Genomic DNA, 22,599 nt, shown 5'->3' with positions numbered 1-22,599 from the left:
AGCTTCTCTCTACCTAAGTGCTAGCTCTTGTTAGAATGACCAGCTGTGGATTTCCTACTGAACATAATTTCCATTTTGACAAAAAGAATGTAGAGTTTAGCCTGAAGAACTTTCTTATGACAGATAGTCCTCAATTTACAGCCATTTATTTAGTGACCATTTGGCGTTAAAGTTGCACTGAAAAAAGTGACTTACAGCCGGTCCTCACACTTACAACTGTCACACTATCCTCTCAGTCACATGATCGACATGAGGGCACGTGGTAAAGTTATGATTTCTTCAGCTTCATTGTTTCTTGAGAAACTGCAATGACCACCATTGACTTCCAAATTTCTCTTGCTCAAGAAAATAGGGGTTAGGTGAATTTTGCTCTGTTTTGTGACCTTTTTTGCCACTGTTGTTAACTGAATCATTCCAGTGGTTAAGTTAGTAACACCACGGTCAAGTGGATTCTTCATTGCTTCTCAAAAAGGGCGCAAATGGGGATCACATGACCCCAGGACACTGCAGCTGTCGTAAATAGGAACCAGTCACCGAGTATCTGAATTTCGATTATGTGGTTGTAAGTGTGGAAAAACGGTCACACTTCGTTGTGACTGCAATGGTTGTAAGTTTGAAAAACTTTCCTAAGTCACTTTTTTTCAGGGCTGTTTTAAGTTGAGGACTACCTGTATAATATTATAGTACAGTGATGGCTAATCTTTTCAGTGCACCAGATCACAGGACCCCGGAAGAGAGAAGCTGGCCAATGCGCATACGTGTGGCAGCCAGCTGCTCTTCTGGATTCCGTCACATGGATGTGCGCTGGCCAGCTTCTCTTTTCCAGGTTCTGGCGTGCACATGTACACCGGCTAATTGGCCTTCACATGAAGACGAGCTGACTGCTGCGCATGCATGCAACGGAATCCAGAACTGCCCACTGCATGCATGCGCTCTGGACCAGCTGGACCAGAATGGAACCCAGAAGAGCAGCTGGCGACAGTATATGTGTCCACAGAGAGGGCTCTGCGTGTTACCTCTGGCACATGTGCCATAGGTTATAGTATGACTGTAGGAACACAAGGACTGTTGATAAAAATGCCAAGATTTGGAGTAAGTGGAATTTGGCAATGGTTATTTTTTTCCCTTCCTTCCTTCCTTCCTTCCTTCCTTCCTTCCTTCCTTCCTTCCTTCCTTCCTTCCTTCCTTCCTTCCTTCCTTCTCCTCCCTTCTCCTCCCTCCCTCCCTCCCATAATGGCTCATTTTGCAAACAAGACCCTTCCCCATTCTAAAGTGACCCTTGTGCTGCATTTTATAGCTCCTTCTTCAGCATACGTTTGATTCTAATCTAGCCAGAATAGCAGTCATTCTCCTGTTTCCTGCTCGCATTCCAACATGACAGAGGGATTTCTTTTTACTTCCTTTTTTGCTAGAAGTTTTAGTACTTTGGAGGAAAAATATTTTTTTGGGAAAAAATGGGAATTAAGGGAGGAAATGGGGAGATTCCTGTTTCATGCATCCATTTACTGTAATTTAACCAAGAGATAAAAATACAGTATTAATTTGCTCAGAAAGAAGTTTTAAAATTCCAAACAAGGTTTGTGTCTCAGAGCTCTAGGTGTGTGTTTGAATTGTTGGGAGAGCAGGTGTGTGTGTGATGGGAGGGGGTAGAGAAAATCAAGAAAGCCCCACCCCTTTTGTACAGGTAGTTCTTCACTTAACAACCGCAGTTGAATCCCAAATTTCCATTGCTAAGCAAGAGAGTTGTTAAGTACAGTACTGTGCAAAAGTTGTAGGCAGGTGTTAAAAAATGCTGTAAACAAAGAATGCTTTCAGAAATATAAATAATGATTGTTTATTTTTGTCAATTTGCAAAATGCAAAGTGAGCGAACAAAAGAAACATCTAAATCAAATCAATATTTGGTGCGACCACCCTTTGCCTTCAAAACAGCAGCAATTCTTCTAGGTACACTTGCACACAGTTTTTGAAGGAACTCGGCTAGTAGGTTGTTCCAAACATCTTGGCGAACTAACCACAGATCTTCTGTGGATGTAGGCTTTCTCACATCCTTCTGTCTCTTCATGTAATCCCAGACACACTCGATGATGTTGAGATCAGGGCTCTGTGGGGGCCGTGCCATCACTTCCAGTACTTCTTGTTCTTCTTTACGCTGAAGATAGTTTTTAAACATTTATGGGGAAAGGTACAAAGGTACATAGAAAATTTTGGCAGCTCCCATGCTAGTGGTAGAAATCCCTCCAAATCTCACAATTTTTACAATGTTAAAAACAACGTGTAAAAGATAAGCAAAAAACAGAATTTTGTTCTACATTATATCAACCATGTGTATATCAACAATTACAGTAACATTTCAAATACATTTATTTTTGTGACCTGAGCCTTTTCGAAATTGCTCTCTCCTCCCTGTCCCCAGATGGAGCCACAGCCCCCCCCTTCATATCTTGTGCATAACTACCTTTTTCACTACCTCCCATCTTTTCATCTTCTAGGAGAGAATTGTGTTTTTTAATGAAGGTTTCTGCCTCCCCCACTGTATTAATTCTAATTCTGTTTCCCTCCCAAAAAATCAACATTCCCTCTGGCAATAACCATCTAAACCAAACTCCTTTAGTATATAATTTCTTTGATAAGGAGGAATACTTCCTCCTTTTTTCTCTTATCCTTTTCGGAATTTGCTTAAGAATGGTAATTTCTTTGTCTTTATATTTTAGTGGTCCCCCCCTTTGGGCCCCTAGCACCTCATCCCTTGTGGTCCTCCTAAGAAATTTAACATGTACCTCCATTGGAACATTATGTGTTCTAGCATATGCTGAATTAATCCTATAAACCAGATCCATATCCCACTACAACTGTTCTTTATCTCTCTTAATATATTCTGCTAAAATTGTACTCATAATGTCCTTAAGGTCTTCATTTTCTGTCTGGTAGGTTCTGGAATCTGAGAAAAAAGGACATTCTTTCAAGTTCTATCTTTGCCAAAACAAATTCCGACTCTAAATTCCCCTTATGCTGAAGATAGTTCTTAATGACTTTGGCGGTATGCTTGGGGTCGTTGTCCTGCTGCAGAATAAATTTGGGGCCAATCATAAGCCTCCTGATGGTATTGCACGATGGATAAGTATCTGCCTGTATTTCTCAGCATTGAGAACACCATTAATTCCCACCAAATCTCCAACTCCATTTGCAGAAACGCAGCCCCAAACGTTCAAGGAACCTCCACCATGCTTCACTGTTGCCTGCAGACATTCATTATTGTACCACTCTCCAGCCCTTCGACGAACAAACTGCCTTCTGCTACAGCCAAATATTTCAAATTTTGACTCATCAGTCCAGAGCACCTGCTGCCATTTTTCTGCACCCAGTTCCTATGTTTTTATGCATACTTTAGTTGCTTGGCCTTGTTCCCACGTTGGAGGTATAGCTTTTTGGCTGCAACTCTTCCATGAAGACCATTTCTGGCCAGACTTCTCTGGACAGTAGATCGGTGTACCTGGGTCGCACTGATTTTTGCCAGTTCTGAGCTGATGGCACTGCTGGACCTCTTCTGATTTCGAAGGGTAATAAGCTTGAAGTGTCTTTCATCTGCTGCACTCAGTTTCCTTGGCCGACCACTGCGTCTACTATCCCCAACGTTGCCCGTTTCTTTGTGCTTCTTCAAAAGAGCTTGAACAGCACATCTTGAAACCTCCAGTCTGCTTTGAAATCTTTGTCTGGGAGAGACCTTGTTGATGCAGTATAACTACCTTGTGTCTTGTTGCTGTGCCCAATCTTGCCATGATATGAAACTGTCTTTCACAACCTCCCCTTGGTAGCAGAGTTTGTCTGTTCCTCACCCAGTTTTAAGCCTCCTACACAGCCTTTTCTGTTTCAGTTCATGACTGTGTTTCAACCTACGTGTGACATTGATGATCATTAGCACCTGTTTGGTATAATTGGTTGATCATACACCTGACTATAATCCTGCAAAATCCCTGACTTTGTGCAAGTGTACCTATGAGAATGGATGCTGGTTTGAAGGCAACGGGTGGTCACACCAAATACTGATTTGATTTAGATTTTTCTTTTGTTCGCTCACTTTGCATTTTGAAAATTGACAAAACTAAACAATCATTATTTATATGTCTGAAAGCATTCTTTGTTTACAGCATTTTTTCACGCCTGCCTAAAACTTTTGCACAGTACTGTAAATTTTGTCCCATTTTATGATCTTTCTTGTCACAGTCGTTAAGTGAATCCCTGTCGTTGTTAGCAACAACGGTTGTTAAGTGGATTTGGCTTCCCCATTGACTTACAGCCGGTCCTCACACTTACAACTGTCACATTATCCTCTCAGTCACATGATCAACATTAGGGCACGTGGTAAAGTTATGATTTCTTCAGCTTCATGTTTCTTGAGAAACTGCAATGACCACCATTGATTTCCAAATTTCTCTTGCTCAAGAAAATGGGGGTTAGGTGAATTTTGCTCCGTTTTGTGACCTTTTTTGCCACCATTGTTAACTGAATCATTTCGGTGGTTAAGTTAGTAACACAACGGTCAAGTGGATTCTCCATTGCTTCTCAAAAAGGTTGCAAAAGGGGATCTCATGACCCAGGGACACTGCAACCGTCATAAATGTGAGCCAGATGCCATGTGATTGTGAGGATGCTGTTGTGATCGTAACTGAGAAAAATGGTCATAATTCTTTTTTTTCCAGTTGCAACATTGAATGGTCACTAAACAAATGGTAGTAAGTTGAGGGCTACCTCTGGAGAATAAACCATATGAAGAACGGCTGCAGGTTTTGGGTTTGCCTGGTCTAAAGGAAAGAAGAATGAGGGGTGACACGACAGCAGCATTCCAGGATTTGAGGGGCTGCCACAATAGGCTCAAGTTATTCTCCAAACCACCAGAGGGCAAGACAAGAAACAATGGTTGAAAACTAAACAAAGAGAGAAGCAACCAGGAATTAAGGAAACAGTGAGAACAATTAACCAGTGGAACAGCTTGCCTTTAGAAATCATGGGGCCTCCACAGTGGTGGGTTTCTAAAATTTTTAGAACCTCTTCTGTAGGTGTGGCCTGCTTTGTGGGAGTGGCTTGCCAGCCATGTGACTGGGTGGGAGTGGCTTGCCAGCCATGTGACCGAGTGGGAGTTGCTTACCAGCAATGTGACTGGGTGGGCATGGCCAACTTGTAAAATGTGGTGAAACTCACTTAACAACGCTCTTGCTTAGCAACCAAAATGTTGGCTCAGAAACTCTGGCATTTGAAGCACGCAAGTCTTAAAGCTGTCAAGTTACAAGGCCCTTGCACCCCTAACCCTTTAGAAAAAAAACCCAGGGGTGTTCAAACTTGACAGCTTTAAGACTTGTGGACTTCAACTCCCAGAATTCCTCCTCCAGTCATGTTGGCTCAGGAACTCTGGCATTGAAGTGTGTAAGTCTTAAAGCTGTCAAGTTACAAGGCCCTTGCACCCCTAACCCTTTAGAAAAAAAACCCTAGGGGTGTTCAAACTTGACAGCTTTAAGACTTCTGGACTTCAACTCCCAGAATTCCTCCTCCAGTCATGTTGGCTCAGGAACTCTGGCATTGAAGTGTGCAAGTCTTAAAGCTGTCAAGTTACAAGACCCTTGCACCCCTAACCCTTTAGAAACCCCCCCCCCAGGGGTATTCAAACTTGACAGCTTTAAGACTTGTGGACTTCAACTCCCAGAATTCCTCCTCCAGTCATGTTGGCTCAGGAACTCTGGCATCGAAGTGTGCAAGTCTTAAAGCTGTCAAGTTACAAGACCCTTGCACCCCTAATACTTTAGAAAAAAAAAACCCAGGGGTGTTCAAACTTGACAGCTTTAAGACTTGTGGACTTTAACTCCCAGAATTCCTCCTCTCGCTCTTCATCTTGAAGATGTGCGGATGGGCAGGGGGAGGGAGCTGGAACCGGTTCTAAATGGCACTGTAGATTTGTGGAACCTCTTCTATAGAAGAGATTAGAACTGGCAGGAATCCACCCCTGGCCCTCCATCACTGGAGGTTTTTGAGAAGAGTCAGACACTTATCTGAAATGGTATAGGTCCATGATGGCGAACCTATGGCACTCATGCTGGAAGTGGCACGCAGAGCCATCTCTCCAGTTACATGAGCCGTCGCCCATTGCTCTTGTAGGTTCTGGGTGGTCTTTGTATGCATGGGAGTCCCAGAAAGCAGAAGAACAGCCGCCTGGTGCGCATGTGTACGCCAGGAAGATCATCTTCTGTTTTCTTGTGCACGCATTTGCACTGCCCAGCTGGTCTTCTGGTTTCTGCCACACATGCATGTGAGAAGACCAGCTGGCCAGCGCGCATATGCGCACGGTGAGCCAGACGATCATGTTTCCAGCACATGCATGCGCACTGGGCGGCTTCTGTTCTGGTTTATGGCGCACATGCATGTGCATGCTCCCGTTTTGGCTCGGTGCCGAAAAGGTTTGCTAACACTGGTATAGGTTCTCCTGCTTGAGCAGGGGGCTGGACTAGAAGACCTCCAAGGTCCCATCCAGCTCTGTTCTATTCTAATTCTCTATATGTATCGTTGGTAAAAAGCACTTGGATTTGGGCTTTGATCAGACAGTTGGAGTAGCCATTTGGGTCAGATGTCAAAAAACTCCTGGACAACTCTGCGGGAGACATTGAGAATGGCAAAATAGGACCAAAGCTAGACAAATGCCTCCTTTTTCATTCTTAGTTTCCTTATTTTTTAAAACATTGCATGGCATTCATAAGATGAAAAAAATATGGCGATTTAATCAGCAAGCCTAAATATAGGCACTGATGTGCTTTACTTCCCGAGCTTAAGGCCAGTTACACTTCTAATATGTTTTATCCTTTACTGAGATGTTATTTTGAAAACATTGCAAACATGGGATGTTATATCTTGGCTGCAGTTATCCAAAAGGACCACTAGGTAGCAGTATGGAGATCCCAAATGCTTTATCTCCTTGCTGCCACCTAATGGAGTGCTGGGATTTTGCAGGCCATATCCCCAGGATGGCGAACCTTACGTGCCACAGGTGGCACACGGAGCCATTTGTCAGCTGGCCAGCTGACTTTAGCCTTTTTTGAGGCCATTTTCACCCTCCCCAGGCTCCATAAGAGCCTGGGGAGGGCGAAAACAGCATCCCCCAACCTCCCAGAGGCCCTCTGGAAGCTTCAGGAGCTTCCCTGAAGCCTCCGTAGCACAAAAAAACCCGGCCCTACAGGCAAACTGGAGTTTTGGGAACAGATTTCTGGTTTGCTTGTAGGGCCAATTTAAGCTCTCCGGAGCCTTCAGGGGCCTTCAGGAGAACGAAAAAGGACCCTACAAGCAAACACTTCCGGTGTGTCCGTATTGCTGTTTTTAGTCCTCTGGAGGCTTCAGGGACCTTCCGGAGGCTTCCCTGAAGGCTCCAGAGGTTGAAAAAGGACCCTACGAGCAAACCGGAGGATTAAAAACGGCCCTATAGGCAAACCGGAAGTTCAGGAACGGACTTCCGATTTGCTCGTAGGGTTCTTTTTTGTCCTCTGGAGGCTTCAGGGAAGTCTCCGGAAGGTCCCTGAAGGCTCGGGAGGACTAAAACCGGCCCTACGAGCAAACCGGAAGTCCATTCCCGAACTTCCGGTTCGCCCATAAGGCCATTTTTTTCTGTTCCGGAGGCTGCAGGGAAGCTCCTGAAGCCTCCGGAGGACCTCCAGGGGGGCGGGGGAGGCTCTTTTCGCCCTCCCCAGGCTCCTACAAAGCCTCTGGAGCCTGGGGAGGGCGAAAAAAGCATGCAAAAAATTGGGGGTCGCGCCTGTCATGTGCGCATGCTCGCTGGGGGTTCACGCATTGCAATATGGGTGTGGCATCCCCTCGCACGACCCCCTTGCGCTCCCCTCGCTTTTGGCATGCGAACCAAAAAAGGTTCGCCATCACTGTCATATCCAAACAGCCCTAAACTCCTGTTATTTGGATTACAACTGGGTTAGACCAATGATTTTATGTTGAGTCTGGTAAGTGACAGTGAAAAAAGCTGTTAACTGTGAATTAAAAATGCATGCTTTTCTCTGTGGTTTCTGACCATGTATTTTCTGTATTTTATTGTCTTCTGGCCATAGGGACAGTATTGTGACATCTGTTCGTCATCCAACAGCAACAAAGCCCATCCCATCACGAATGCTATCGACGGGACTGAACGCTGGTGGCAGAGCCCTCCTCTGTCTCGGAGGCTGGAATTCAACGAGGTCAACGTCACCTTAGATTTGGGACAGGTAAGGCGATCACTTGTTTTCCACTAAAACAAATACTGTATTTTTTGGACTATAAGATGCATAGACTATAAGATGCACCTAAATTTACAGTAGGAAAACAAAAACAAAAAATAGTTTTTGGCCTCCGTTCACCACATGTTCACCCTTCCTGGCCCTCAGAAGCACTCTGCAGTGCTCTGCACAGCCCCTTTTTGCCAAAAATGAGCCTGTTTTTGGGGCTCCCAAGCCTTCCATGCGTCATGTTTTCACCCTCCCTGGCCCCCAGAAACACACTGCAATGCTCTGCACGGCCCGTTTTTGCCAAAACCTTGCTTGTTTTCACCAAAAACGCTCCCATTTTTGGCCTGCAGAATGCTTGGGAGGAACGCACGGAGAGTTCGGGAGGCCAAAAATGCCCATATTCGGTCTATAAGATGCACCTAAATTTTTACCCACTTTTAGGGGCGGGGAATGTGCGTTTTATACTCTGAAAAATATGGTAAATGGGGTATTTTCTTATAGCTAAGGGAGAAAGAACCAATTTCCTACTAATTAGGTCAATTAATGACCTAATTTTGCCATAAGGTCCATGCAGGAAAAAAAAGTAAAACCTAAGGCAGCAAGCTTCTTGATCGAGTTACTTATATTGTTTTAAGAAAGACAATAGAGTATTTTTGTAATCAAACCGATGTTGGAAGACGACCCTAAGGCATATTAAAAATTTGGTAGCTTCTGTTGAATTTTACTGATGCTCTTTTGGCCTTTAGACAAATAATTGAAGCACGAGTAGTACATTAGATCAGGACTCCCCAACTCTCAGTCCACAGAGCCAGAGAGATTGGGGACTGCTGCATTAGATATACTTCCAGTGTTATATTGTAGAATATGTAAATAAAAATTATCTTTTTGTAAAAATGTATCTAGGACCAGTTTTTGGGCAGGGAAAAAGGATCATGTCACAAATACTGCTTCCTTTTGGATGCGTGTTCAATATCAATGCGGTGGCTCAGTGGCTAAGACGCTGAGCTTGTCGATCAGAAAGGTCGGCCATTCGGCAGTTCGAATCCCTAGCATTTGTCAAACTGAAGTGCTTGTTTCCTTGCACAGGGCCAGTGTATAGATCAAGCAGAATCATACAGCGCATTCTACTTCGAACTTCAGGCTTGAAGTAAATAAGAGATGTTTTCATATTAATTATTTAAAGCAGTGAGCCTCAATGTTGGCAACTTTAAGGTGCCTGGACTTCAATTCCCAGAATTTCCCAGCCATCTGGGAATTGAGTTACGGAAGTTGAAGACAACCCATCTTAAAAGATGCCAAGGTGTAAAAAAGATGTGGAGACTCTAGAAACAGTGCAGAGAAGAGCAACAAAGATGATTAGGGGACTGGAGACTAAAACATATGAAGAATGGTTGCAGGAACTGGGTATGTTTAGCTTAAGAGAAAGAAGGACTAGGGGAGACATGATAGCAGTGTTCCAATATCTCAGGGGCTGCCACAAAGAAGAGGGAGTCAAACTATTCTCCAAGGCACCTGAGGGTAGAACAAGAAGCAATGGGTGGAAACTAATTAAGGAGAGAAGCAACTTAGAACTGAGGAGAAACTTCCTGACAGTTAGAACAATTAATCAGTGGAACAGCTTGCCTCCAGAAGTTGTGAATGCCCCAACACTGGAAGTCTTTAAGAAGATGTTGGATAGCCATTTGTCTGAAATGGTATAGGGTTTCCTGCCTAGGCAGGGGGTTGGACTAGAAGACCTCCAAGGTCCCTTCCAACTCTGCTATTGTATTGTATTATTGTAAGGTTGAGTAACACTGATTTAAAGGACTTTATTTTGTTTTTCTTCACTAAACGCTTCCTTTTGATTTACCTAATAAAAACTAGAATTAAGGAATCTCCTGCCATCGAGATGACATTGCTTGTCTATTCCCACCGGACAAGAAAAAAATATCACACCTGTAAAAATAATGTACTATGAAACAGGGTAAACTTGTCACTTTCTGTCTGTTGCAGGCAAAGCTTTTCTCTTTTACCTTCCTGTTTGTCTATGTGGTTAAACGATTCCTAAGGGAGCTGTGATGTATCTCATGTATCTCCAAGATCAGGGATCCCCAACCTCCAGGCTGTGGCCCATTCAAAACTGGGCCACGCAAACAGCAGGAAGGCAAGCGCTCAAGTGGTGGGCACTTGCGCACAAAGCTCCACTTGCACAAATGCAGCTGTGCGCATGCGCACCTGTCAGTCATGGAATCATCCCCTCTCCCGTCGCCCCCCCCCCCCCCGGTGCCAGGCTACCAAGCCAGAAGGATTGGGGGCCCTTGTCCTATGCACCAAATGGATCTTCAGTAAATTACCCTTTAGGATAGATTTACAACATTGCTGGTGATGCATCCTCAAGGGGTAGATGACATAAAGTTAATATTGACTCAGCTTTTGTAGGCGAGATTGTGTGCACTGCGGTGTTTTAAAGGTGTTTTCTTCAAGTAGGATGAACCACAGTCTGAAAGTTGACACTTCCTTAAGCAGATAATAACCAGTGAAGAAGCCACTCCAGAACGAATGGCTGATACCTTGTAGTTGAGGCTCAGAACAAATCTTGGTGGCCAGTGGCCAGGCAGGCTTAGCGTAGGTGGATTGTAGGACCTTAAATAAGTTTCAGATGGATTATTAACCTGGATTTCCTTTCCACAAACTGATCATTACGGCCTCAAATGTGGGATATCCTGACATGCTGAGATGTTTCATAGGAGAGAGATTAATAAATAAAGTGGTTTTATGCTTGAAACATAAGTAAAACCTAACTTGCTTGACTTTGTCACAGATTACGGCATCAGATTTTCATAAAAGAAGATACAATGCAGCAGGGGTCCCCAACCCCTGGTGTGCTCCCCCCCAGTACTCAGAACCGGGCCATGCAAGCAGTGGGCGAGCATGTGAGATTATGAAATTCCAGTTGCGCATGCGGTGTGCACACATGTGAAATTATGCCCTCTCCCCCACTCCCACTGCCACCATAGAGGCACAAAGGTTGGGGATTGCTGCAATACAGGAAGTCCTCAAATTATGACCATAATTGAGCCCAATTACAGTTGTAAGGGGATTGTAAGGTGGGTCACTATGTGACCGTGTGCAATTTTATGACACAGACAGATAGATAGAAATAGAGATAGCTAACTAGCTTGAGTAGATAGATAGATAGATAGATAGATAGATAGATAGATAGATAGATAGATAGATAGATGATAGATAGATAGATAGATAGATAGATAGATAGATGATAGATAGATAGATGATAGATGAAATATAGATAGATAGATGATAGATAGATAGATAGATAGATAGATAGATAGATAGATAGATAGATAGATAGATAGATAGATGATAGGTAGGTAGGTAGATGATAGATAGATAGATAGATAGATAGATAGATAGATAGATAGATAGATGATAGATAGATAGATAGATAGATAGATGATAGATGATAGATGATAGATAGATAGATGATAGGTAGGTAGATAGATAGATAGATAGATAGATAGATAGATAGATAGATAGATAGATGATAGATAGATAGATAGATAGATAGATAGATAGATAGATAATGGATGGATGATAGATAGAAAAATAGATAAGAGAGATAAAAAGAAAGAAATAGAGATGGTTAACTAGCTAGACATGATAGATGATAGATAGATAGATAGATAGATAGATAGATAGATAGATAGATAGATGATAGATAGATAGATGATAGATAGATAGATAGATAGATAGATAGATGATAGATAGATAGATAGATAGATAGATAGATAGATAGATAGATAGATAGATAGATGATAGATAGATAGATAGAAAAAGAGATAGCTAACTAGCTAGACATACTATGGATGGATGGATGGATGGATGGATGGATGGATGGATGGATGGATGGATAGATAGAATAGATAAAATGAGAGAAAGAGAACAAGAACAAACTAATAAACTTTTAGAGTGATTGCTCTGCTGAATGAAGGTAAATATCCGTTCTCAGGATAATGTTGCAGGATCTTGAGTCAGTCGCCGGGACCAAAGGTTGATTCTTCCAAACTTTCAGGCTGACGATTGCCCTGTCTTGGGAGGAATAGCACTGTCTAGTTTGGGACCTGACCTTTGCTTTATCCTCCGTCCTGCCAGCAGGAAGAAAAATAAATCTTCCCCCACCAAAAGATGATTTGACGGTGCTTCCTTTCTCCAAGAGCCGAAATAATTTCCAGCTGTTTTACAGCTTGGTGACCCCTGGCAGTTCCAATCCCAAATTGACCATTCATGGATAACGAGGCTGCTTTTTCATTTCAAAGTGAACAGTTTTGGGGGTTTTTTTGTTTGGAACTTGCTAGTTAAATATTTAAACAAAGTCCCAACCCATGAAAGAGGCTGAAAGACATTTGAACAAAGCTTGGGGACTTGGAGCAATAACTATCTCCTGGGAGAGATATTTTGATGGCTTTTGAAAGTCCTGACAATATAACCCACTGCACTCGGCTTTTCTTTCAAATGCGATTGAAGTTGCTGGCAGGAATTGGCTGCCCAGCCCTGCCTCGCTCGCTGAATAGGCAGACAGAGGAGCCAACTTTTTACGTCTTGCAGTTTTTTGTGCTAGGCATTCAGCTTGAGAATGTTAGTTTGGATGAAAAAGCCTCAAATATTGAGTAACAAAGATGATTAGGGGACTTGCAGCTAAAACACATGAAGAGCGGTTGCAGGAACTGGGAATATCTGGTTTAATGAAAAGAAGGACCAGTCTTCCAATATCTCAGGGGTTGCCGCAAAGAAGAGGGAGTCAAGCTATTCTCCAAAGCCCCTGAGAGCAGGACAAGAAGCAATGGGTGGAAACTAATCAAGGAGAGAAGCAACCTAAAATTGAGGAGAAATTTCCTGACAGTTAGAACAATTAATCAGTGGAATAAGTTGTGAATGCCCCAACACTGGAAGTTTTTAGGAAGATGTTGGATAGCCATTTGTCTGAAACAGTGTACGGTTTCCTGTCTAGGCAGGGGGTTGGACTAGAAGACCCCCCAGGGTCCCTTCCAACTCTGTTATTCTATTCTGTTCTAAAAGGAAAAGACATCAATGGAACAAAACTGTCGAAGCTCATCAATCTGGCTGGAGAAGGTTTTTTATACTTGTGTAAGTTACGCCTGTTTATCACTCTGATTTTTGCTATGAGCTAAAAAAAGGGCATAAAACCTAATTAAATGAAACGAGCCACATAGAATTAGACACACCACATCTTGGGATAACATTTGCAGAGCAGAAATTGATCTTTCCTTAACGGCTCTTCTCTTCTCTTCTATTCTCTTCTATTCTATTCTATTCTATTCTATTCTATTCCCAACATCTAGAACCACTTTGTTTTAATGGTTAAGGCATCAGGCAACAAACGTAGGAAATAGTGAGTTCTAGTTCTGCCTTAGGCAAGAAAACTGGCTAGGTGAGTTTGGGTCAGTCACCAGGAGATTCTGAGTTCTAATCCTGCCGTAGCCATGAAAGCCAGCTGCGTGTCCTGACCGAGACTTCCCAAGAGTGTGAAGCAAACTCCTGGTCTCGACAAAAAACCCTTTTATTAAATTATTGTGAATTCTGCTCATTCACATCCAGCAAAGTCTTTCAAGGGAGGATTTACAGTCATAGACCTTCTCTGGCTTGGAGAGCTGCCAGGCCGATATCTGCAAAACTTGGAGAGTCATGAACCAATTAAGTGAACTAATTATCTCCTGCAAACTCCACTTCCCTTTCGCTCCTTTTTTATTTCCGCTGGGAGGGGCCATTCATCATCTACCTGTGGCCTTACTTCTAAGTCGGCCCCTGTTCTTTAGCTGATCCCTTCATCTGGTAACTCTGCGCATGCGTACACTGGGAACAGGCTCCAGCTGTTCTTCTGCCTCACTGATGTCTGACTCTGAAGGCAGCTGATGACTGGCATAGGGCTCTGGCCCCATCTCTGCCTCCGACACAGAGCCCTCATCAGAGCCTTCCCCAGGCTCCAGGACTGGCCCATGTTCCTCCCCAACCTCCTCACTGGCCGAATCTGCTGTCGACTCTGCTGGCCGCTGGTCGGCCACAACACTGGGTGACTTTGGGCCAGTAACTTCCCTCAGCCCAACCCACCTCAAAAGGATTGTTGATGGGGGAAAAGTAGCCCATCATGGTCCTAACTTGTAACACTCATAACATTTGCTTCAGATTTGCTGGATGGGGAATTCTGGGGGTTGAAGTCCACACACCTTACGATTGCCCACTTGAAAAATTCTTCTTTACACCCTCTTCTTTAGTCGTGTCTTTTTAAAATACCTTCATTCCCTGCCAAAGAGTTAAATTGGTTGCAGGAATTGTGTATGTCTATTTTAATGAAAAGAAGGAGTAGGGGAGACATCATAGCAGTCTTCCAATATCTCAGGGGTTGCCACAAAGAAGAGGGAGTCAAACTATTCTCCAAGGCACCTGAGGGCAGAACAAGAAGCAATGGGTGGAAACTAATCAAGGAGAGAAGCAACTTAGAACTGAGGAGAAATTTCCTGACAGAACAATTATAGGTAGTCCTCAAATTACGACCTCAATTAAGGCCAAAATCTATGTTGCTAAGTGAGATATTTGTTAAGTGAATTTTGTCCCATTTTTACAATCTTACTTGCCACAGTTGTTAAGTGAATCACTGCAGTTGTTAAGTTTTGAACACGGTCGTTAAGTGAACCTGGCTCCCCCGTTGACTTTGCTCGTCAGAAGGTCGCAAAAGGGGATCACATGACCCGGGGATTTCAACCGTCATACATATGAATCAGTTGCCAAGCATCTGAATTTTGATCACATGACCCTGGTGCTGATGCTGCAACGATTGTAAGTATGAAAAGAGGCCGTTACTTTTTTTCCAGTGCCACAGTAACTTCGAACTGTCGCTTAAGTGAACTATTGTAAGTCGAGGACTACCTGCCGTGGAACAGCTTGCCTGCGGAAGCTCCAACACTGGAAGTTTTAAAGACAAGATTGGGCAACCATTTGTCTGAAATGGTATAGGGTTTCCTGCTTGAGCAGGGAGTTGGAGGAGAGGAAGAGGAGGAGGAGAAGAGGAAGAAGAAGGAGAGGGGGAGGAGAAGAAGAGGAGGAGGAGGAGAAGAGAGGGAGGAGGGGGAGGAGAAAAGGGAGGAGAAGAGAAGGAGAAGAAGAAGAAGAAGAGAAGGGAGAGGAGGAGGAGAAGAAGAAAAAGAAGGTGAGGAGGAGGAGGAAGAGAAGAAGAAAAAGAGGAGGAGGTGAAGAGGAGAAGGAGGAAGAGGAGGAGGAGGAGAAGAAAAAGGAGGTGAAGAGAAGAGGAGAAGAAGAAAAAGAAGAAGAGGTGAAGAGGTAGAGGAGGAGAGGAGGCGGAGGAGGAGAAGAAAAAGAAGAGGAGGAGGTGAAGAGAAGGAGGAGAGGAGGAGGAGAAGAAGAAGAAAGAAGAGGTGAAGAGAGAAGGAGGAAGATGAGAAGAAGAAAAAGAGGAAGAGGTGAAGAGGAGAAGGAGGAGGAGGAGAAGAAAAAGAAGAGGTGAAGAGTAGAAGAGAAGAAGAAGAAGAAAAAAGAAGAGGTGGAGGAGGAGAGGAGAAGGAGGAGGAGAAGAAAAAGAAGAGGAGGAGGTGAAGAGAAGGAGGAGATGAGGAGGAGAAGAAGAAGAAAAAGAAGAGGTGAAGAGAGAAGGAGGAAGATGAGAAGAAGAAAAAGAGGAAGAGGTGAAGAGGAGAAGGAGGAGAAGGAGGAGGAGAAGAAAAAGAAGAGGAGGTGAAGAGTTGAAGAGAAGAAGAAGAAAAAGAAGAAGAGGTGGAGGAGGAGAGGAGAAGGAGGAGAAGAAGAAAAAGAAGAGGAGGAGGTGAAGAGGAGAAGGAGGAGAGGAGGAGAAGAAAAAAAAAGGAGGTGAAGAGGTGAAGGAGGAAGCAGAGGAGGAAGAAAAGAAGAAGAAGGAGGCCACCCATTTCTGTAACTGTTTTTAATGGAGAGAGTACTTGCCAGATTTTGCCTCATTGACCCCTCAATGCAGCCCTCCAGACAGGCTGCTATTCTTCCACGGAACAAGCTGTTCTTTGATTTGTGCCCTTTCCTGCTGGCCTGCCATCTTTCTTGACCACATTGAAAAGGACCAGAAATGGGGAGTTTCACTGGAATCGTGAGCCGGAGAGAAAGGAAAGAGAAATGGGGCAAGGCCACCCAGCTAGAACAATTTGTATAATTGACTGCTTCATGGAGACAAGACAACCCTGATGGGTGAAATTTACAGTTCTTTGGCCCTGAAGGTTATGTGACGCCTTGAAGGTGTGTGTGTGTGTGTGTGTTTGTGTGTGCGTGTGTGTGTCTGTGTATTTAATTACCTATCGGTGGTGATGATGGGGCAGAATTGCAATTATTCTGGCTTAGTCATAATTATTTGGGTGTCATCCGTAAAATCAGGGATTTGATTTTACTTATTGCATTTGTATATCGCCAATTGGGCCAAGGGTGCCCAACAAATAACAACAGTGCCCAAGTAGAACATCCCTCTTGGCTGCGAGAGAAGAAATGCATTCCTTTTTGTGTGTGTGATTCCTTCACATATTTGAAGATTTTTCTCCTATTTCTCCTCAGTCTTTTTTCTAGGCCAGGGGTCAGCAACATGCGGCTCTGGAGCCACATGTGGCTCTTTCATCCCTCTCGTGCAGCTGCCTGTTGCCGGTTGGCGCCACGATTTTGAGACGAGCTTCCGGTGGGGGGGGCGAAGCACGGCACGCCAGGAGGAGACTCTATGGCAAGGGGTGGGTTTTCTGGTCGGCCCCACAATTGATAGGGCTTTCGATTAAGACAGGTAGAGGGAAAAGGACACTGGATAGGAGGAGACTCTATGGTGGGGGAACCAGACTTCCAGTTGGCAAGGAAAAAGGGCACCGTTCTAGGAGGAGATTCTATGGTGGTGGTGGGGGAACTGGACTTCCAGTCGGCTCAGAATTGAACGGGGGGGGGGGGGGGCGGGACGGGACGGGACACACACCTTTGTGGCTCTTTGAGGGTTTGCCAATCGCTGTTCTAGGCTGATCCTACACAGATATTTTAAGAATTTATTAGAGCTGTTTTTCAGGCCCTTCACTATTTTGGTGGTCGTCCTCCAAACGTGCTTCAATTTATAATAATGCAATAATACAATAGCAGAGTTGGAAGGGACCTTGAAGGTCTTCTAGTCCAACCCCCTGCCTAGGCAGGAAACCCTATACCGTTTCAGACAAATGGCTATCCAACATCTTCTTAAAGACTTCATAACTTCTGGAGGCAATTTCTGTTCCACTGATTAATTGTTCTAACTGTCAGGAAGTTTCTTCTCAGTTCTAAGTTGCTTCTCTCCTTGATTAGTTTCCACCCATTGCTTCTTGTTCTACCGTCAGGTGCCTTGGAGAATAGTTTGACTCCCTCTTCTTTGAGGCAACCCCTGAGATATTGGAAGACTGCTATCATGTCTCCCCTAGTCCTTCTCTTCACTCGACTAGCCAGGCCCAGTTCCTGCAACCGTTCTTCATATGTTTTAGTCTCCAGTCCCCTAATCATCTTTGTTGCTCTTCTCTGCACTCTTTCTAGAGTCTCCACATCTTTTCTACATCGTGGCGACCAAACCTGAATGCAGTATTCCAAGTGTGGCCTTACCAAGGCATTATAAAGTGGTATTAACACTTCTCATGATCTTGATTCTATCCCTCTATTTATGCAGCCTAAAACTGTGTTGGCTTTTTTGGCAGCTGCTGCACACTGCTGGCTCATATTTAAATGGTTTGTTCTGGTTCTTTCTGAACTGTGATGTCCGAAACTGGACATAATACAATAATAGTCCTGGACTTATAACCACTTGTTGAGTGAATGCTCACAACAGCACTGATAAAAGTGACTCTTGACCATTTTTCACACTTACAACCGTTGCAGCATCCCCAGGGTGACATGATCATACACTCGGCAACTGTCTCATATTTATGACGGTTGCCGCGTTCCAAGGTCAGCTTTTACAACCTTCTGACAAGCAAAGTCAATGGGGAAACCAGTTTCACTTAACAACCGTGTTACTAATTTACCAACTGTAGTGATTCACTAAACCATTGTGGCAAGAAAAATGGTAAAATGGGGCAAAACTTCCTTAACAAATGTTTCACTTAGCAACAGAAATCTTGGGCTCAATTGTGGTCATACGTTGAGGACCACTTGTATTGGCAGTGCCTGATCAAATGCAATTTTTTTTGGTCCTTTTGGTCCTGCATAGTATTTTTGCTTGTCACCCTGATGAATAAAATAAAGTAAAGAGAGTTGAATGCATTTATGCAAAAAGAGTATTCGATAATTTGCATAATGCGTTCACGTTGTAGAATTGAGTTTTCGCTACTAAAGAATTCCCCCTTTTTAGCGCTGGCCGGACAAAGCTTTAAACTGTAGTAGTTATTTCTTCTCATTCCATTTGTACAATGTCTTAGAGTAAATTGATAGCAACACTTGCTCACAGAGAATATATAAGAGTACTGTTGTCCATTTTTCCAGAGAAACAGATCACTCCCATGCCATTTCCTTTAGTGATTGCAATAAATCTGTGTTCTCTAAAGAGAAGCATCATTTGTCTTGGTCTGCAGAGTTTCCTTAATTTCCCAGTGACAGCTGCGAATGTGGACATTCAGGAACAGTGAATAGGGGACATTGTAGCTTAACTAGCTAGCTCCTGAAATATTTCCTGTAAAAACATGTTCATATGTACATGTGTATTTGTTTATATGATCCGTGATGGCAAACCTATAGCACATGTGCCACAGGTGGCACGCATAGCTCTCTTTGTGGGCATGCGAGCCATCGCCCCAGCTCAGCTCTACTGCGCATGCATGCGTGCCTCCCGCTGGCCAGCTGATTTTTGAGTCTCTGCAGGGGCGCATGTGAATGTGGGGGCAGGGGGCACCTGTGCATGTGTGGGAGGCAGGGGGTTGCATGTACATGTGGGGGGGGCGAGGGGGGAATGTGGGGGGGTGTTTCACACTAAAATGCATGTGGGCTGGGAGAGCGTAGGAGGATGCATGCACATGCACAGGGTGGCGGGGCGCACAAGGGGGTATTACACATGCATTGCATGATGGGTGCGGGACCTCTCGCTTTCGACACACAACGACAAAAACTATCTATATCACTGATATAGATAGTCCTCAATCTATGGTCAAAATTGAGCCCAAAATTTCCACTGGGAAGCAAGGCAGTTGTTGTGAGTTTTGTCCCATTTTACAACCTTTTTGTCATAGCTGTTAAATGAATCATGGGTTCATTAAATGAATCTGGCTTCCCTCGTTAATTCTGCTTGTGGGAAGCTAGCTGGGAAGATCACAAGTGGTGATCACATGATCCCAGGACAATGCACTGTGCCATCACGGCATGACCACAATTTTCGACTTCCTACTGGCTTCCCCATTGACTTTGCTGTCAGAGGTTGATGTGAAGATCACAAATGGCAATCTTGTGATCATGGGCTACTGTGATTGTCCTAAATACATGCTGGTTGTCAAGCACTCAACTCGTTCTCGTGATCGCAGCAACTCAACAATGGCTGCAGCTTTGAGGACCAGTCCTAACTCCACTTTTTCAGTGCTGTTGTAGTTTCAAACAGTTACTGAAGGAGAGACCAGTAAGCAAGGACTATTATATTGACAATTTGTTGGTTGTCTGGAAATAAAGCCACAATGGGTGAACTGGCCATTGCATTGAGAAAGACAGCGCGTTGACGTGGAATAATGACACTTCTAAGACTCTAATGCACTCTAAAAATCGATCCATTTTTCATTACCAAAGCTTTTCTGCTAAAGCAAGGGTGTCCGACTCGATTTCATTGAGGGCCACATCAGGGTTGTGTTTCACCTCAGAGAGCCAGAGTAGGTGTGGCCAGGATGGGCATGGCCCATCACTTGTATTGGGGGCCCCTGTGGTGGCCCGAGCCCTTTGCCAACGAAAACAGGCTTCCGAGCTCCGTTTTCGGCTGCGACGGCCTCCTGCAACCCTCTGCCAGTGAAAACAGAGCTTGCGAGGGCCGCAAACGCCCCCTCCCAAGCTCCATTTTCACTGGCAGTGTGATGGTCCTTTGCTGTGTGCAGTGGGGGGGCGGCAGTGGGCCAGATCTAAGCACCCCGCGGGCCGTAACTGGCCCTCGGGCCTTGAGTTTGACAACCCTGTGCTAAAGTAAAGGCTTTGTATACCTGGCGGGAAAAAATAACATTTTTCTTCATGTGCACATCGTCCTAAAATCCAGACTGTCGGTAATGAAGGTGTCACTAGGAACTTGAAACTGTAATAAAGAATAAAAGGTAGACCGTTTCTAGACACAGGCTCCTTACTTAAATCCATTCGGAAACACGCTTCTGTAATATATTCAACACATACACTAGAACTGGAGTTTTCCTGAAGACACAATATGGTCTAGTTTGGCACTGACATCCTCTCTCTGCTGCCAGCGTGGTTCCCCGGTGCCAATCCTTCATGTTCAGGATAATATGCAGCAGTATTGAGTTTTCCTGGTAAATGCGCTTATTTATTTATTTTTGAGAGGTTTTGCACATCATCTTTAAATCGTCAACTCAGAATTAAGACTGAAAACTGACCCTGAAAAGCTGCTTGTGTAATTCTCCAGTCCTTCCCCAAAAAGCTACACTGGACACCGTTCAGCTGCAGCTCAGGTTGGCTAGGCTCCAACATGGTTTTTCAAACCTTTCTGTTGGTTCCCAAATGCACCGTCAGCTAATCCGGGTTTGAAATTCTTCTGCAAAGACAGTGCAAATGTTTGCTTGCCTTTGGCCTCCTGCCCTACTATGCAAACACCGAGTAACAATCAAGAGAGGGAGTTTTGATGGCGATTTGTAATTCCGATGCTCTTGAAATGGGGAGATTATTTGGAGCACGGGGAGCATCTGGAAATTACTCGAACATCATCGTTGTCATACCGTTGCAGAGGCTAATTAGCCAGACCATCTTTTCAGTGAGAATGTTTTTAGTGGCTGTTTTCCAAGTGGGATGGCGTTCCTGAAGAGCTTCTCCCAAAATAGTTGCCGCTTAAGGCCAGAAAGGAGTTCTTCGGTAATTTAATCAGAATAGAGCTGGAAGGGACTTTGGAGGTCCTAGTCCAGTGATGAGAACTCGATGTGAGTGCTGAAAAGTCATGTGGAAACATCTCCCGTGTCTGCTCGTCAGGGCCGCGCTCCGGAAAAGCCAAACTTCCAGCTTCTAGCGCGCATGCACGCCTGACGATCAGCTGGCTGATGTGCATGTGCACACCAGTTTTTGGCACAGCTGTGCGTGTGAAGGGATCGCACTCCGGAAAAGCCAAACTTCAGGGTTCTGGCGTGAATGCGCACCCCAAAATCAGCTGGCTGGCACGCATGCGCAGGCCGGTTTTTGGCACTGCCACATGCGTGAAGGGATCTCCCTCTGGAAAAGCCAAACCTCTGGGTTCTGGCGCACATGCTCACCTGACAATCAGCTGGCCAGCACGCATGCGCAGACTGGTTTTGGCACTGCCACACGGACAAGAACAGCTGATCGTCACATGTAAATGCGTGCCAGAAACCTGGAAGACAAACAGGCAATGCTGCATATGCTGGGTGACATGGCTTTGCGTGCCACTTTGGGCACGCGTGTCATAGGTTCACCATCACGGTCCTTGTCCAACCCCCTGCTCAAGCAGGAAACCCTATACAATTTCAGATCAGTGGCTATCCAGTCTCTTCTTAAATGATGCAGCCAAATTTCTGAAAGCAAGTTGCTCCACTTTTTAATTGTTCTCAGTATTAGGAAGTTTCTCCTTAATTCCAGGTTGCTTCTCTTCTTGATTAACTGGTCCTAGAGATAAACAAATCGCCTCCATCCTGGGGCTTTGGAAAATAAGTTGACCTCCTTCTTCTTTGTGGCAGCCCCTTAAATATTGAGTACTGCTATCATGTCACTCCAAGTTCTTCTTTTCTCTAGACTAGCCATACCCAGTTCCTGCAACCGTTCTTCATATATTTTTAGTCTCCAGGGCTTTAATCATTTTAGTTGCTCTTCTCTGCACTTTTTCCAAAGTCCCAACAACTTCTTGATGGCAAAAGCTCTTTGAAAACAACCAAACGACACAGTATTATTTACTTATTAACTACACAGTATTTACTTATTTATTTATTTCCTTATTTAAGTCACCATCTAAGGCAGGGATGTCTAACGTTGGCCACTTTTAAGAGTTGTGGACTACATCTCCCAGAAGTCCATGCTGGCTGGGAAATTCTGGGAGTTGGAGTCCACAAGTCTCCAAGTGGCCATGTTGGACATCCCTGACTTAGGGCATCCACCAGCTTCCCCCCCCCCCCCCCAAAAAAAAA

The 22,599-nt window shown here is 44.4% G+C and overlaps 1 protein-coding gene across 1 annotated transcript in view; it reads left to right on the top strand.

Annotated features, from left to right (window-relative positions):
* Window positions 1–22,599, top strand: part of LAMA5 (laminin subunit alpha 5) — a 258,524-nt gene that overhangs the window by 13,088 nt on the left and 222,837 nt on the right. Inside the window, exon 2 of the mRNA XM_081949680.1 lies at window positions 8,093–8,245. Within this exon, the coding sequence (XP_081805806.1) occupies window positions 8,093–8,245 (153 nt within the window). The remainder of the gene's footprint in view (window positions 1–8,092; window positions 8,246–22,599) is intronic.

Source organism: Natrix helvetica (genome assembly GCF_964273705.1).
Source record: "Natrix helvetica genome assembly, chromosome: 3".
Taxonomy (NCBI): domain Eukaryota; kingdom Metazoa; phylum Chordata; class Lepidosauria; order Squamata; family Natricidae; genus Natrix; species Natrix helvetica.
The sequence above is the reverse complement of the archived record's forward strand: the minus strand, read 5'-3'. Positions and strand labels throughout refer to the sequence as shown.